Source organism: Corvus hawaiiensis, chromosome 4, assembly GCF_020740725.1.
Source record: "Corvus hawaiiensis isolate bCorHaw1 chromosome 4, bCorHaw1.pri.cur, whole genome shotgun sequence".
Taxonomy (NCBI): domain Eukaryota; kingdom Metazoa; phylum Chordata; class Aves; order Passeriformes; family Corvidae; genus Corvus; species Corvus hawaiiensis.
In genome coordinates, this window is record NC_063216.1 from 13,808,541 (window position 1) to 13,825,870 (window position 17,330).

The 17,330-nt window shown below is 40.4% G+C and overlaps 1 protein-coding gene across 2 annotated transcripts in view; it reads right to left on the bottom strand.

The window, feature by feature from the left end:
• The window catches only part of LRP6 (LDL receptor related protein 6), a 121,311-nt gene that overhangs the window by 35,266 nt on the left and 68,715 nt on the right, over positions 1–17,330 (bottom strand). For both annotated transcript variants that reach the window (XM_048300958.1, XM_048300957.1), the window contains exons 6-8: positions 15,955–16,351; positions 15,292–15,463; positions 198–414 (exon numbers count right to left, since the gene is read on the bottom strand). In XM_048300958.1, the coding sequence (XP_048156915.1) occupies positions 198–414; positions 15,292–15,463; positions 15,955–16,351 (786 nt within the window). The remainder of the gene's footprint in view (positions 1–197; positions 415–15,291; positions 15,464–15,954; positions 16,352–17,330) is intronic.

Sequence of the window (17,330 nt, forward strand, 5' to 3'; positions counted from 1 at the left end):
GCACACTGGGAGCACACGTTCAGCTTGCTATTCTTCCAAGCTACAGAACTCAGAGAAGACCTAACCCACCCCATCAAGCTGCAGCCTGCAGTTATCGTGCAATAGGACTGGATTCTGCCCACTTCTAAAACTCTGCAGAACAGCACTGCTGACATTTTCTATCTTGTTCTCCCTTGCCTGACTAGCAGACCACTCACCGATGATCTGGTGCACGTTGGTGGCTTTCAGGCCCATCAGATCGGGCAGCTGATCGATGATGATCTCTCTCTCTGCTGTGCGCTTGTGCACACGCTCAATGCTGCGCCTTTGCCAGTCTGTCCAGTAAATGTAGTCTTCCAACAGAGTGAATCCAAATATATGAGGCAGCTTGTCCTCCACCAGGACTCTCCTACCAGTTCCATCAGCATTCATGACCTATAAATGATACAAACACAAACTTTTTGGTATACAGAATAAATCTGCCACTATTTGGCAGACGAACAAACTAGCTGCTCTACGCTTAGACTTCAAATCAAAAAATAATCTCCTATCCATTATAATGCTATCAATGTTACACAGCGCCCTAATAAAAAAAGAAGACACTGTTTATTAACAATGTTTATTAAAAGCCTTATTTAGAAGGCTAGTCTCATAAGCAGATTGTAATGTGAAATTATGACACAAGACTCGTTACCTTTGCTTTGGGAACTATTATTACGTAATAATACTTACTCCTGTTACAACTCTCTCATTTCTGACATGAGTTTTGGTTTAGTTTTACAGAGGAGTCACTGTGTTTTACACAAATGAAGACAAGTTTGTAATGGCCAAGGAGATCTGGTTCAGCATCTTCCAGTTCACAGTCCCTCCCAAGTGCGCTTTGCCCAGATTACAGAGAGCATTAAGAGGAGACCCCACATAAATACTGGGAGGCAAAGAGTAAAGAAGATCTACAGAATATATTTATATTCCCCAGTCTGAATACGGAACCAGTTTTCCATTCTTCAAAATTAAGTACAGTAATTTTTTTACTACAAGGAACAGCAGTAGTCTGTAAATAATTGCATGCCTTTGATCAAGACACTTGAATTTACTGTGTCATTTTCCTCCACTGCTAGAAAGGAGTAATACCTAACTTCCTCAGTGAGGCACTGAAAGGATTAATTAAACATATGTATGCATGTTCAAGTGATCAAGTGCCCTATGAATGCCAAGTATTATTATAAAATTGTAAAATACCATACTGACAGGAGTAAAGAGTCCCGTGTTTTAAGAGAAGCCTAGGAAAGATTCAGTGCCTCACTTTTTCAGAAAAAAAATCCTTCTGAAGTATTTCTACTTGTTTCAAGGTTACAGCTTAAGTTTACAGCATGTATACCACTCTTCCAAAACCAGAAAAAACCCCCAACCAACCTTGATATAAAAGCTTTCCAAAACAATGTGATTCACAAAATCCAAGGTAGCATACTAATCCCTGAAACATTAAAACATCCTTCCCACCATCCAGGGATGTTCTAAGTAAAGGACTGGAAAAGGAGTGATTTATTAAACCACTGTTTTCAAATCTCTCTCACTTATGAAACTAAGATAGCCACAAACAAATCTATATGACTTCCTGTCCTCCCCACGGCTCAAACCCAAAGACTTATGCAATGACAACCTTCAGGATCAACTGGCTTAGTAACTCAGACTAGACTGATGGTAGTTGGTGGCCAGAGTATCTTCCCAGATAATGAGAAATGTAAAGGCTAGTTTGGAGCAACTCCTACCCAGGCACATATGAGGAGAGAGGAAAGGAACGGAGAAACAGAACTGAAGCACTCACCTTTCCTAGCATACAGTATAATGTACACATTAATAAAACACTTAAAAATGCCCAAAAAAAAAGTGGAAGAAATGCTATAACCTTCACAATAATTCAATTTCTCCTTAAAATTATTCCTTGTCATAAACTTCCCAACATTTTGGCACTTAGTATATTAAAATGGGAACCGAATCTTTATGTGCACATTTCCTACAGAAAAATCAAATGGGGCTCTGCATATTTGCTGGTTCGTAGGAATAAGCTCTGGATTTACTTTTAAAGAAAGGTCATAGTTACTTTATGGAAATAGCTTACCAAAACCCTTCAGTCTAGCAGAGTATACAGCATGCTTCTACAAATGCACTAATGCACATGCATCTCAAAAATAGATGACTTGTCTGCGGTGACTTGTTTCCCCCTCCCCCTTAAACTGCAGAGATAAGCCATGTGTTTGCAACTAATTAGTGCTTGCTAAGCAGACCAAGAAGATACACAAAATGAACTTGTTACAAAGTGAACCAACTAAAACCACACAGTTACAAGCAATAAAACATCACCATCACAAAGTAGCATTTTTAGCAATTACATTTTTTGCCTTGTATTTATAAAAGAAAGAAAATCCTCTATTTAATGGAGTGCTTAACTACCAGCAAAGAGAATTAGTTGAAAGGTGTGTGGTGTGAGATGAACTTTCTCTGGCAAACTTTAAAGTGAGAGCTGTTCAAATAAGCTTACCCCTATACTGAAGAGTCAGGAAAAGAGGAGGACTTAAGGATTACGTATCTGCTTTTAATTAGTTTTTGCTTTGACACATAAAGGCTACTTTGAAAGACAGTTTTACATCTCCTAGACAAAACACGCACCTTTCTGAAAGTACTTACATATACCTGCCACTCTGCTCCCGCTGCAGTTTCACCTGACCACATCTGTACAATGTTGCCTAATATAAACATCTGCCCACTAGCAGCCAGCTACCACCACATATATATATATATACATATATATGTATTTCCATGGCACCATGTTGTCTGCACTGACTTTGGCTGCATGTTAGGTGATTTCAACAGAACTACATCCATTGGCTACAGAATCAAACAGTCTGGTGTAAGGCAGAAGGGAAGTGGCAAGGGATGTAGGGAGGATACGCACAAGGAGAATAAAGAAAAAAGGAACAATCACTTATCAACCAATTTCAAGGGATTTCAGCATCATCTTTTCACATACTGAAACTCAGACAACAACCAAGTCCCAGCCCATGCTCCTTTACGGATTTCTTCCCCTTCCCCAGCTCCTCACAGTGAAATGCATCCCCACAGAATCCCACATAAAAGAAACCCACCTTCTGCTGCTACGAGGCAGTGACTCCAGAGGTTTATGCTGCTTTTAACCACAATGTGGTGGGAGTTTCATATTCTGAGGCCATTCTGAATACTGCAAATCACACTGAGAATATAGGCTACAACAGGAAACAGATGTGGTGGAACCACAAACACCACCTTTACTGAAAGACTGAGTAGTTCCATGAAAAAAAATTTTAAAAGTGCAAAAATTGAACGGCCTCAGAAAAAATACCAGATATCCTGCTTGTAGAATAAGGGCTTTGTTTATCCTAAAACAATAATGAATGCAAACCTATAGCCTCACGAAAATACAGCTTATTCAAACTAAGTGAATTACTGCTGAAAATGTAGTCACATTTTAAAATGCTGTAGTTAGTGATCTGTAGGAACAATAACAACTTTGAAGCATTACTTCTAATTTAAAGTTACAGACTGGAACGCACAGTGACATATTCTGAGGGTCTTTTTTGTTATCAGATACCTTGCATTCAATTCACTCCTAATACCAGTAATCACTGTGATAGATAGGCTAATGCAGTGAATTTACCTTTTTGATAATATGGGATTTGAATGTATGGTAGTTTAAACTTGTCACCTGATTGCTCTAAGTCTAGAGTTCCATCATTAAATCTATCTCATTTATGAAACTGCTTAGAGCTTTTGCTGGGACCCTGGCAGAACTGTGCAGACAAGCAGTCCCCTCAGGTCCAGTGCACCAAGGCCGGTGGCAGCAGAGACTAAGCAGATGTGCACTGGTTCATGTGCACAGCCCTGAGGAGATGCTCATCACTGAAAGCGTCTGTCCCTATCGGGCTATACTTAGATCAATACCAAACATAAGAGCCCAGTCCTACAAGGTGTCAAGACTGAGATGAAGGTGACAGAGTGCAAACTCTTACCTTTCATCTTAACTCATAAGCACAGTTGAATTTTCAGTATAGAACCACAGAATCATAGACCAGGCCAGGCTGGAAGAATCCCTGAAAGATCATCTGGTCCAATTTCTTGTGAGAAAGAAGCCTAGATGAGATTATCCAGCATCCTGTCCAGTTAGATCAAGAAAACTTCTAGTAATGGGGAGGGACTCCACACCTCAGTAAAGTATTTCTTTCTTATATTAAGATGAAACCTCCCTCAGTGCACCTTGCAGCAGTTGCCCCTGTCCTCTCCATGTGGCTCCATATGCTTGGAGAACCTCCTTCCTCCCTCAGTACTGGAAGAGTATGAGCACTCTCTTCTCCATGAAGAAAAGGCCAAACCCCTTCTGTCTGTCCTCACAGAGCAGGTTCTCATTCCCTTAGGCCCTCTCCACTCTCCCTGCATCTCTGTTGAATTCTGGGGACCAGAGCTGGACACAGCTGGGTATGGCCTGACAAGCACTGAGTGGGATGATCAATGTCCCCATGGATGCACCCCAGGATCCTGTTTGCCTTCACTGTACAGCAGCACACTGGCATGACTTGCCCTCAGTAAACCTGCATTGGCTTTTCCCCATTACCTGCTTCCTTTGGCTCACGGGTTTCTAGGAGAACTCTTTCCAGGGGCTGCAATAAGACTAACAGACCTGTAACTTCCCAGGTCCACTTTTGGATGTGGTGGTAAATGATCGGGGAACAGGTTAAATATCATGCATGCTAAGCTCTTTCTCTGGCTGACAGGAGCAGAGGAAGTCAACAATCAATGAAAATTTATAAACAACACCTGGTAACACTACCTTCAAAAATATATTACTTATGAGCATGGAATAGGCCTCTGTGATGGACTGTTAAGTCCCCAGCTACACTACAAGATGTTGCCAGAATATTATTTCTTTCACAGACACACATCAGTAAAACAAAAACCCAACTCCCCCTAAAACAAACAACTCTTCCAGTAAAATCCATAAGCTCCTCTAATTTCAGATACTTGAACCTAAGCTCCAATTTTTAAAATCAACAGTCTGTTTTTGGACAAATGACAGTTACCTTAGCCATAACTGGTTCCTGAACTTCAGCATCTTTACCAGCACCATCTTATTGATCCTCAGAGAGGCCAGAAGACCCCACTTAATATGCAGGACCTCAACTGCTCTGCTCAAGTTCTACTGCCATCGCTGCCCAAGCTCTACAAAATTTTTATCAAGCACCACAGCTGGAAAGCAGTTCCCCTCACTGAGTCACAGGAAGGACGCAATTGTAGCATTCATCTTTCTTCTGGAAGGATAAGGAATTTGAAAGCCTTCTGACCCCGTGGCAATGCTTTGCATGTCATGTGTCCCGCAAGTGCAGAACACACTAGCTTGTTGTTTCCTTGGAACATGTTGAAATATACTCTGGATATATAGTCACGGTTTATCTTACAGCATGCACACAACCCCAGACATTTGGCACAGGTTTCTAAGAAGCAAATGTCACCAAAATAAAAGGTAAACTCTTCCTGAGCAGACCTTCAATTTTTACCTCATTCCAATGACAACTTGGGTTTCTCCCAATAGTTTAAAACAGCAGAAAATCATCAGGAAGCATTTCCACCTTCACAATTTCAACACGGGTCATGCTAATGCACCACAGGAATAGATACAACTTAAAACAATGAGGTAAAAAGGCAAATTTCTCATGAGTTTGATCATTAACACTGATCTACTTAAGATGACTGCAAGGAAGCATTACTGTAAAACACCCTGAAATACTGAATTCAAAACAAATATCCCAGATATTCCAACATAACATAATTGAGCAAGGCTTGCATTAGACCTGAAATAATTTAGGAATACTCACACTCAAGGCTTAGCTACTTCAGCCCTGATTATCCACAGGTAGATACTTACACATGGTGTTTGATGCAACAAATAACAACTCAGTTCATGGCAGTGTGAATCAGGGATATGACTGTTCATTGTCTACCTAAATGTACATGAATCTTTCTTTACAAGGAAAGTGAAAACCAACACTACACTCACTAGATTTATTTGGTTCAAGAAAAAAAAAGAAACTTGGGCAGCATCTCTTAAAAATAACTCTAAAAGACAGCTAGAATGCCTTCTAATCATTATATTTGCATTTTTTTTAAACTGGGTTTGAGAACAATGTATTTTCAACTTACTTTTCTAAGCAACATAAAACTGAGCTGAATGTATCTACATCTCATGAGATGAAACGCACTATGGATTTCAGGATGATTTTACTGTTATGGCTGCAGCAGTATCATATAATTAATACATGTATTTACTACAAAACAGCTGCTCTAAGAGAGAAACAAAGAGATATCTTGTCTAAATTTCCAGTTTTATTAGTCTTCCCTCTAAAAAAAGTCTTGATCAACTATACCCTCTTTATGTGAAGAACTGAAACTTTCAACCAAGTTTGAAGAAATTACTCTGTCAGTGTCATTTACTTACTGTTAACAGCATTCCCCCTCAATTCTAAAACATTAAGGAATGAAATGGGAAGTCCTCTCTTCATTGCAGTGAAATCCTGAGGAATCAGCAGAAAGGATCCCTGGAACCCTTTGGATTTGCTTCAGAAGCCAAATGTCTCCAGACAACTCCATAAATTTCTTATTGTTAATTGTTTTATAATAGCCTTTAACAATTTCTAATTTAACAGTTCCTCAACACCCTCAGTTTCTTTTAGAGCTCTAACAATTTTTCCACAGAATTCAAAATATATTTTTTCTGAGCATGGATAATATTTCTAATAGGACTGCTGTGAAGATAAGTATGTACAAACAGTATAGAGATTAACTTCATAAATATCCTTTCTATCAGGCTATAGACACTGCTATAAGCTCATTTCTTTCACAACAGAACAACTTTCTTAGCTCACTGATCAATGCCAACAGCAGAAACGTTTTCTCTGCAACGGAATTTAATTTTAGAAACAATTGGTTCAGTTTTTAATGAAATGGCTCAAGTCAGATAAAGTGACAAGTAGGCAAGGAAAGGATTTTAGAACCATTGTGACAATCACATATGACATCTCCTAGGCAATCTCATGCAACAGAAAAAACCCCTTGCATTTGTAAAGAACAGGCTAAGACAAAAAAATGAGTCAAATTGATGAGTAAGATGAGAAGAGAGATTTTCACAAGGAAAAAAGAAGCTCTTCTGAGAAGATTCAGTGGTAAAACAGGTGACTAAAAATGCTTTGCTACGGAGATTAATTTTGGTATGTAATCCATAGGGTGGAGTGGAAGCAGTCAGGGAGTGTTCTGTTACCTGGGCATAGGCTGTGGGGGCAACAAAGGAAACTAATGACTGCATTTTGCAACTTACTGTTTAGCAACTAAGACATGTGGGCAGCTACACACACCACTTTGCAGAATGTAAACCAGACTAGCCAAGACTAACCCGAACCCTCACAGTGGGTTTGGGGGGGACAGTTTTACAAGATTAAGTTTGGCATAACAGCTCCTGATGCTCTTGTATATGGGCAAAAGCCTCTGTACTCTTCTTTCCCAAGGTTTTTTCTTTCAGTGCCTTGCCCCAGAAACTTAATTTTCATTTGTTCTCTACCCAACCCGATGTGTTCCAGACTCCTTCATAAGTGACTATAATTGCCTTTTTTATAGAGAGAAAACATGTGGAAAGTTTTCTGCTGTTTTACCAAGTCCAAGTGGTTCAGGGAATAGTCCAGTGAGAGACTCAGCCAGTTACGAGATACTTTTCACCTTTGGTGGCAGTAAGTTTTAAAGTTGATTCAACTGCTCCTATTTGCTAAATCACTTAAATTCCAAGGGTCTTGCACGTCCAAGAGCCTGGCTTTCCACCTTTTTCCACAGACTCTTTGCCACGCTACAAGATCATGCATGGGACCAGAAGAGATGTTCAGGTTAAGACTACAAAACCTCACAGCAAAGGAAGAAACCTGTGTGAAGAAAGCTCAATCATTATTGAGAAGGATTGCAAGGTCAGGTGAATACTTCCAAAGCAGCTCAGGTCCAAGATCAGTACAAGGTTTTTTACCGTAATGCAACTTAGCTTGTGAACAGGAGGGGAAAAAAAAAAAAAAAAAGCCAGAATTTTGGAGAGTAAGGGATAATAGTGGACTGACAAACAGTACTCAGCTGAATCAGAAACACAGATGACAGCTCAGTATCTCTCAATATCTCTTCACATTGCTCCCCAGCTTGCCATGAAATATTTTAAGTATGTCAGACTCAGGTGAGCTGATGGCCCTGGCTGTGTTGGTTTGAGGGATTTCTGTGTTTTCCCTTAGGTAACCAATACTGGCTACTAGTAGAGGCATGTTACTTTCTACGTGAGACACCTGCGTAAACCAAAATACAATTTCCTATCTCCAGTGTGAAAAATCTGGGAAGCATGTATGACATATGAATGTAGATCCAACAGTTATACTCCAATCAGCTCCACGCTGGGCCATGGGGACAACGAGGCTTTCAGCGCTATCAGTGGCAAACCAGGACTGCTCATCTTTTAGCAAAGGTTGTAAGAAACATCTCTGAATTCCCAGTGTGAGCAGTCAGCACAACTTTCTGCTCAAATGTGTCTCGAGTGTGGGCACCTGGCTCTGACACGGCCGTTCCGGGCTCTCTTTAGAGGTAACAGAAAAAAAGAGGGGCTTTTAGAGTAGGACTCATTTAATCAATTCTAAACATTTACAGTGTGGAAGTGCTGATTTCCAACATTTTTTATAAAGGCAACATAAGGGAATTTAACTGAGCTGAATGTATCTACATCTCATGAGATGAAACCCACTATGGATATTTCAGGATGAACTGTAGATCTATGACACAAGAACCATTTGAAAACTGAATGTCAAAGTCTTCTCCACATAATTTTTAGGGCAGTAGTTTCACTTCTTAGAAAAATACCATGTTTAGTACTCAGATCAGAGTCAGGTTACTCTTGAGCAGGAGTTCCAAAAGCTTCCCTCAGTAGTCTCTTTGTGTTACAAGGTGCTCGGAACCCATCCCTGTCCCAGGAAGCAAGACAGCCTGTCAACAGCAGATCCCTCAGGACTTCTTGGAGAACTCCTCTGCACAAGTGGCTTGTAATATAAGGTCTCAAAAATCACACTTTTCACATCTGAATTTCGTTTAGGTAGTCTCAATTTATCAAAAGTAATAAAAAGGTAACTTTTAATGCTCCTGATTTGAAACTAGCATGGATGTTCTAAATGTTTCTTCTTTTTTATTTTTGCATTATAACAGCTGGGGGTTGACTAGATGATCTCTAGAGGTCTCTTCCAACCCTTACAACTCCATGATTCTGTGAAAAGGTACATCTCTAAGTGACAATTCTGTAGCACCATGTTCAAAAGCCAAAGCAAAAAAAAAGAATTTTTGTTTTTAATCGTAACAAGCTTACAATGCCAGGAGGTTCTGACTCAGCATTTAGAGTCCATGGTAAGAGACCACTCAAATTCTTGTATCCAGCTCTTCGACAGCCAAGAGACCTTACTAATGTGTTGTCTGTGGCTGTCACTTGTTTGCTTTGTAATACAGTTTTACTATCTTGGTCAGTATCACAAAATTTAATTCTTCTTTAGATTCATTCAGAAGTTCAAAAGAAACCTCTCAAATGAAAATTATACCAAGCATAAACTAATACTGTTTATTTTTTTAAAAAAATAAATCCTTACTCTACTACTAATTTCAAAACTATCTATTTTTTCTTAATACATGCTTAGCAGGTGTTAAGAAATAGTTGGAAATACCCTGACAAAGTAAGCTTTAAATTTCTGAAACTGGGATGGAGTACAGGGATCTGTCCCTACCCTCTACAGCACATACTTGTTTTTTTCTTGAATGAAATTCCCGAATGCCACAACTATCCAAACCAAAAGTAAACAGCAAAGCAACTTCAAGTATTTGTTTCAACTATACTTGAAATAGACTATATACTTGATATATACTATATACACACCTGCAGAAGTTTAATGCAACTACACAAAAGCAGCTGTGTTCAGAGCTAGGAATACAATGGATTCTGCTTCTCAATTTTCAAACCTGTGCTTCAAGTAGGGTGGACGAGGTAGGATCAGTAACCAGGCTTGCAAGTCATCAGCATTTCACAGTACAAAGACTAATGTACGAGACAAAAATTCTCAGTCAGAAAATAAATGGTGTACACTCAGAAAACAAAATTTCCTTCTTAGGGTGGCAGTAAAATTGAGGGAGTTGTCATCGGAGGAAAATGTAGCCCTGCAATTTCAGGATTAGAATATGAATTGGAGCATTCTCTAGATGCCAAACTATTAGCTCCTAGGTCAAAGACAAAAATGTCTTCTCTGTTCAAGATTTCTGTGCTCTAAAAAGTCTTAGCAGCATCTGCTTTCTGTTGTCCAGCAAGGCTAGGTTCTGAACGCTTGTGCGTACTTAAGCTGAAAAACAGCACGATGTAATACTTTCCATACTAATCATGAGGATTACAGACAGTAATGCCAGGCACGGCTAAGATTTGGGAATGCACAAACACTTCAAGTTAGAGCTGCACTCAAAAATCACTAGATAATGGTTGGAGATCTGAGCAGGAGGCAGATCCTTTCTTTACTCTCACCACTAGTAGGTGTTAGTGGGTGTCATCTCTGGCTCCGAGAATGGAGAACAGGAGAGGATGAATAAAGAAAAAAGAAGCAAAGACCGAAAAACTAGGAGAAATCAGCCATATCATCATGACTTCCCCTCAACACACACAGCCACACATGCATGCAGCCATTTATAATTGCTTTATCAATACCAGCTTTGCTGACCATTTAAAAAACCAACCTATGCCTTAAAACAGGTAGTGTACGTGCCAAGAACACAAATATTCACTAGAGCAGGAAAACACAAGATCAATTCAACAGAGCAGATCATACATTTTTAACCTCATAGCACGGCAGGAAAAGGCTTTAAACCTGTAGCAAGTCAATGAGAAATCTTCCCCACTGGTAAGCACAATAGCAGCCATCCATTTCAATAGAAGTTTATCAGCAGTGAAACCTGACCGAGATAAATGACGAAGCTGTTGAGCCACAGCCTGCTTCTGCCTGCTGCAGGCTGCCAGATAAAATGGGAACAAAAGCTCCCTGCTGTACCCCCTACCAGACTCCATTAACCCCTGCTGATGCTTTATTATCATCTGGGGGCTCCAGAACAGCATAGCATGAATCGGTGGGTAAAAAATAAATAGTAAAAACTCATATGTAGCACAAACAAACCAGAAATGTGGCTTGCAAGAATTACATTCAGTTTGGTAGCAGTGCAATTAAATAACGGTTCTGAGGAATCCCACATGCAAAGGCGTAAAGAATGATAAAAGCAGTAAGTATGTAAAATCATGTATGAAAAACTACTTAAAGGCAATAGAGGCAAGTACACAAATGTGCTTCTCCTGCTTTTACCCTCCCCTTTTCAACTACATATAAACACAGGAAGCAAAGCAGGAACCAGGCATTTATTCTGATGCCTTTATGTCCAGTTCCAAGTTTCATCTTTGGATCCTGTCACAAACACCCTTCTTTGTTGCACTTATGCCAGTCTCCTTTCTTCACATGTAAGTGTAGAACATTTGCTGAAGGCCAAAGCATCTTCTATTACACTGATATAAAAAATGGATGGTGAAGGCATGGAAAGTGTAGCAAATCTCCTCAAGATTCCTGGTTGCCATTGGAGAGTAGGCAGTGTGAGCAAATGGAAAGACTTGAAACATTAGGAATATTTTAGTTATCACAGATTAAGATAGGGATCTACATTTAGCAAAGGCCACCTCACTAGTTAACACCAGAGGCTCTACCAGTCGAGCTGGCCCTGCCCAATCAAAACCTCCACATACTGTAGAAGGGGATGAAGTCCTTGTGGTGCCGATGAGGAATGTGTTAGGGAAGACAATTTGGATCAGTCCTGCCTCCAGCAAAGGCAAACCCATCCGTGGCATTGTTTTTGCTCAAAGACTGGGGTGCACTTGGTGGGTGATGCAGAGGGATGGGGAAATACAATGGGCACCTGAGGGAGATTTGATTTTTGGGTGAGAACAATCTGTGATGCTGAATTGTATAACACTGGTTGCTGAATGACACTGCCACTGCATGCTATAACTCCCATGGACAATGAGGATGGACTGCTCCAGATACACCAGTCATGAGCTGCTATGTAACTTGCAACCAGCCAACATCACACCAGTCCTCCTGCTCTGGGAGACACTTGGGATGGACAGAACCCATAGCCATGGACTAAATGAACTCAACAGACATCTTGGGGGAGATGGCCACTGACTACAGAAATGAGAGCTGTACTCGTGTGTGTGTGTATGTGTGTATACACATATATGTATATGGTTGGAAGGAGTAGGGCCTGGGCATGATGTACATGGTATAAAATAAGGGGTAGGAAATGTCTGGGTTCTGGACAGGACATGACTAATTTTTGCAGTAGCCAGGAGGAGGCATGGCCAGGACCTGGACATTATTCTGTATCACCTCAAGTCATTGCTGGGAGTGGGGGAAGGGGACTCTTCCAGGGAGAAGGGGCTCCTTCAACGGAGGAAATGTGGCAGGGCAAGAGGGAGCCATCCATTATTGTCTGTCGTCAGGGATATTCTGTGTGAATAATTTCTTTCTGTCTTTACTATTATGCTGTTACTGCTATTTTTCTTATCGCTGTTTTCAGTAAATTATTCTTATCTCAATCAGTGATCTTTGCCTTTTGTGCCTCCAATTCTCCTCTCCATCCTGTTGGAGGAAGTGAGAGGTGTGTGGTTTGGAGAGTCTCAGTGGGAGAACTAAACTGAGGAGCACCATCCCTAAATCATGATAGGTGTGGATAAAAAAAAAAAAATCTACTTCAGACTGAACCATTCTCTTGGATGGACACCCTCCACTTCATCCTATAGAGCCCTTCCATGCTTTACTAATTGCACAAGCCACATTGAACATGTGCTGATCACTACCAGGGGCCACTGATTTTCAACCCCTTTTAGCCCCTCTGAAGCGCAGTTAGCAAGCAGCAGCATTGCATCTAAGGAAGAACATGACAGAATGGCCTCAACACAGGAGAAGAGGGGCTGTATGGGTTCCATCCAAAGGTCTACCCATCCCAGTATCCTTTCTCAGAGAATAATCAACACTTATACTCACAGAACTGCATAACAAAGGAAATGCATACAGGAACTTTTTTCAAGAAGACTCCTTCCTTCTACAGCAATTTACCGTTCAGTGATTTGTAGTTCAGAGGCAATTCTATTTGCCACTAAATTGCAGTGGAATCCGCTTCCACCAACTTACCCAGTCTTCCCAGTAACACATGTAAACTTTTAACATCTGCAACCATTTCCACAACTTACCACATCTGCTTTTGTTTGTTCTGCACCCACCACCTCACATTAGTTACAAGGACCGATTTCTTCTGTCAAAAAAGGTGTGTGTGTGTAGGAAGTGTTGGTCACCTTATACAAAACTTGATAGCTCTATGTCACATATGCCTAAACGAACACCTTCAGGAATTAAGAAATACAAACCCACATCCTCAAACAAATCTAAAATCCAAAAGCACCGAAGAAAAACTGTGGGAAAAGTTCTCTGTTGCTTTAAAGGTTTTAGCCAGACTGTTTCAAGATTTACTGCACGTTGATAAGAGTTAACAAACATTAACTTTTTAAGAAAAGCAGCAGCAGTAATATAACTCTAACACCTAGAGACTCATAGGAAAAAATAACCAGTAATTCTGAAAGCTTAGGGTATTAAATTTTTTCTGATGCCCTGCACAGATGTTACATGACTACCTGGAACAAATTCATTCCGCTGGCTTACACTGATTTAAGAACAATGAAATGGAAATTGTCCCAAAAACCTCTGTGCCAAATCAGATATCTTCTGTCCTGCCACAGACACTGTAATGTTGGCATAAACATTCTATGATGTGTTCTAGCCAGTTTGACAGAATTGCAGCAGTGAGCTCATGACTGATCTAGATGAAAATTTCAGCCACAAACTGATCCAGCACTGAATAGAATCATTATTAATGAATATGGAATCTCAGTGTTCTGGCAAACATGAGGGTGAAAAATGCCTAACTTTCCTTTTGCAAAATACATTCAAGGCTGAGACAGTATCAGAGCTGAAGGGCTCAATCTGTTATAAATAAATCTCTACACATCCCTAAGACTATTTTCTCCTCTTTTCTCAGAGCTGGTGTAATACTAGGTGAATTACAGACTATAAATCTTGTTTTCAGGACAAAGAAAACTGCTCCCTGAGGCTCTCCGAAGGAGTGCTTCAAAGCAACTCACCTTGCAGGACTGGAGTTACTTTTGGCTCTGAAGGAGAAGTAACAGTTATGTGACCTTCCAGCACACGACTATGACTCCACCTTGACTTATTTGTAGTTACAAGTAAGTAAAAACAACTTTGTAAGTCTAGAAAAGATACGTTTGTGCCTAATACAATAAGTGCTAAAAGTTATTTGCGACGGTTAGGAATGAACAGGGAAAGCTGTAATTCATCAAAGGAAGGCAAATCTACCAGGATATAGCAAAGGCAGACGGCGCTACATAGCAGTCAAGTCTTCTGCTTCCAACAAAAGCTTTTGACAGCAAACTGATCAAATACTAAACAATACTATTTTCTCAAAGACTGACAGATAATAAATGTCAAATTTGTTTCATAAATGTTACCCAACAAAATAAATATGAGATTTTCAGTGTGGGAGAGAAGAAAAAGTGCCTTTTTTTTTTTAAATTAGAAGTTTCAACAGGACATGTCAGAAAGAAAGGAAAATCTATGCCCTTGCTGAAACTCTAATAAAACAAGGGAGATGCAAAGTATAGAGGATTTCTGGAAGTACAAACGATTATATGTGAAATAAGATTTATTTCTTTAAAATATGTTTTGCTAGGCTCTAAACTGAGCAGTGCAAAGAATGAAAGATAACTTTTTAAACGACAAACATTAATCCCAGTAAAAAGCTTTTTCCCCTGATGACCTAAGAACTGACTTATTTAACAAGTCCTTATCACGCATTCTTACAAAGAGAGCTCTACTACATGGATATAATTTCTATTTTACACAAAAAATGAGGGAAATATAGCAAGTAACTTGCCCAAAGGCTGAGAAGGACAGAGTTGTTTCTTAAAGCACAACTCAACCACCATATCCTCATCCTTTCCCAGCTGTATCAGAATATGAACACTTATAAAAGCAAAACAACATTCTGTAACTTCACGGAATAAAAAATGCAGGTGCAATTACAAACCTCTATTTTGTCTGTTTTGGCGTCTCCCCAGTATATTTTGCTTTCTGCATAATCCAGTGCCAATCCATTTGGCCAGCCAAGCGAGGTGTTCACCAGCACAATTCTGTCTGAGCCATCCAGTGCTGCCCTCTCAATCTTTGGGATTTCTCCCCAGTCAGTCCAGTACATGTACCTGCAAAGGAAACAAAATCTTATTAATCCAAACCTCAAATATTCTTACAGATTCTTCTGGGCTACTCTTCCCCAAAACCACATAGCATGCAGAAAGTTACATTTCTAAACCAAAAATATTTCCTTACCTACGTAAGGATGGCCAAACCATTGAGAAATAATTGGCATGCAAGCACACAAAATTCCTGTACCAGTCTGCTCAGCAAGACAATATAACCAGCGCTATTAGCTAGAATAAAAAAGCAGATCCACGCAGTTCACAAAAATATTTTTAAAAATAATACAACACAGACACATAAGATGACTACCCAGGTGGTCAAAACAGAGAAGCAATCCTTGTGCCTTGGAGCCTTAACTTTCAGAGAATCCCAGTATTTTCATTTGGAAGGCTCAGAAGTTTATCACCACATCCCATTATCTACCTAGAAGCAGACAGAGGTATCTTCTTTGCATGAGTAATATTTTTAAAAATGCTCACAAACAGCTCCTCACCCAACCATGGGATCCAGTACAATAGCTCTGGGTTCTTCCAGGTCTTCTGATATCAAGATTTTCCTCATGGTCCCATTAAGCCTGGTGACTTCGATGCGGTCCGTGCCGGTGTCCGTCCAGTACAGGTTCCGGGCCACCCAGTCCACGGCGATGCCATCAGGGTGTGCAATCTGAGCGGTGACCACAAACTGGCTGCCCGAGCCGTCGAGGAAGGAGCGGCGGATGGCCCTCACTTCATCATCCGTCCAGTAGATGTATCCTTCCAGAGGGTCGAAGTCGATGGCGATGGCGTGGCGGATGTCCTCCAGCGGGAGCACGATGTCTGTGAAATCGGGGGTGTCCAAGGAAATGCGCCTCAGGTCTGTCCGGCGGGCCAGGAGCAGCAATGCAGTGGCACCTGCAGGATCAGGACAAACACAAACACCTTGCAAACACTGTGCAAGAAGCCTGTAAATAGAGAAACTGAGTGTCCTTTCCCAACAACATGGTCTAGCTACCTCGATTTCACAGGACCAAACCAAACTGCTGGGCACCAGCACAGAATTCCATTCCAAGGCTTCAAATGTGAAGCTGCTCACAATGTCTCTGCTTATTTTTCTAACAAGTCAGATGTGTTTACAGAGAAAATTCAGCACTCATTTCCTTTCTCAGAATGTATCATGTTGCACGTGTTCTCTGTCCATATTGTTCCCTCCAAATTACTGAATAGATATGCAACAGCTATGCTGCTATTTTATGCAAATCAACAGATGGCCTGCAACCTCTTAGATGAGAAATCAATTATGCAGATATTTTACTGACTGTTTGCTGCTGTTGGTGAGAGGACAGCCATGACAAACAAGCTGCATGTTTCAACAACCCCTGATAAATGGAAAAAATGTAATGTAGAACACCACAAGTAAACCTCTTCTGAGAAACTCTTAGTGGAGGAGTCAGATTTGGGAACAGACCACTGTGCAATGACCATGCAGACCAGGAGAGCTGCCACCTTCTCCCACATTTGTTAAGAACAAGCTTATTGAAGACATGAAGATAAATAACAGTGTCTTATAAAGCAATTTTGAGCTAAAGCACACAAAAGCCTTGCTGGCTTTTGGGTCAACAGTCAGAATCAAAATAAATAACTAAAATCAGCTTGCACTGCAGGAGATGTTTTCAAATAGGCAACACAGCATGTTTAATGGTACTACCAATGAGTTGCACTTACTGTCTAATCCAATTAATTTTCATTTCATTTTCTAGTCTATGTCACCAGATTTCAACGTAATGAAGGATAAACAACCACCACACCCCATTCCAATTAAACCGGTTTATCAGTTTGGAGTTTTAGGGAGATAAGAGCAGCTCAGGCCCGAAGGAAGCCTGAGCTAAGGTGA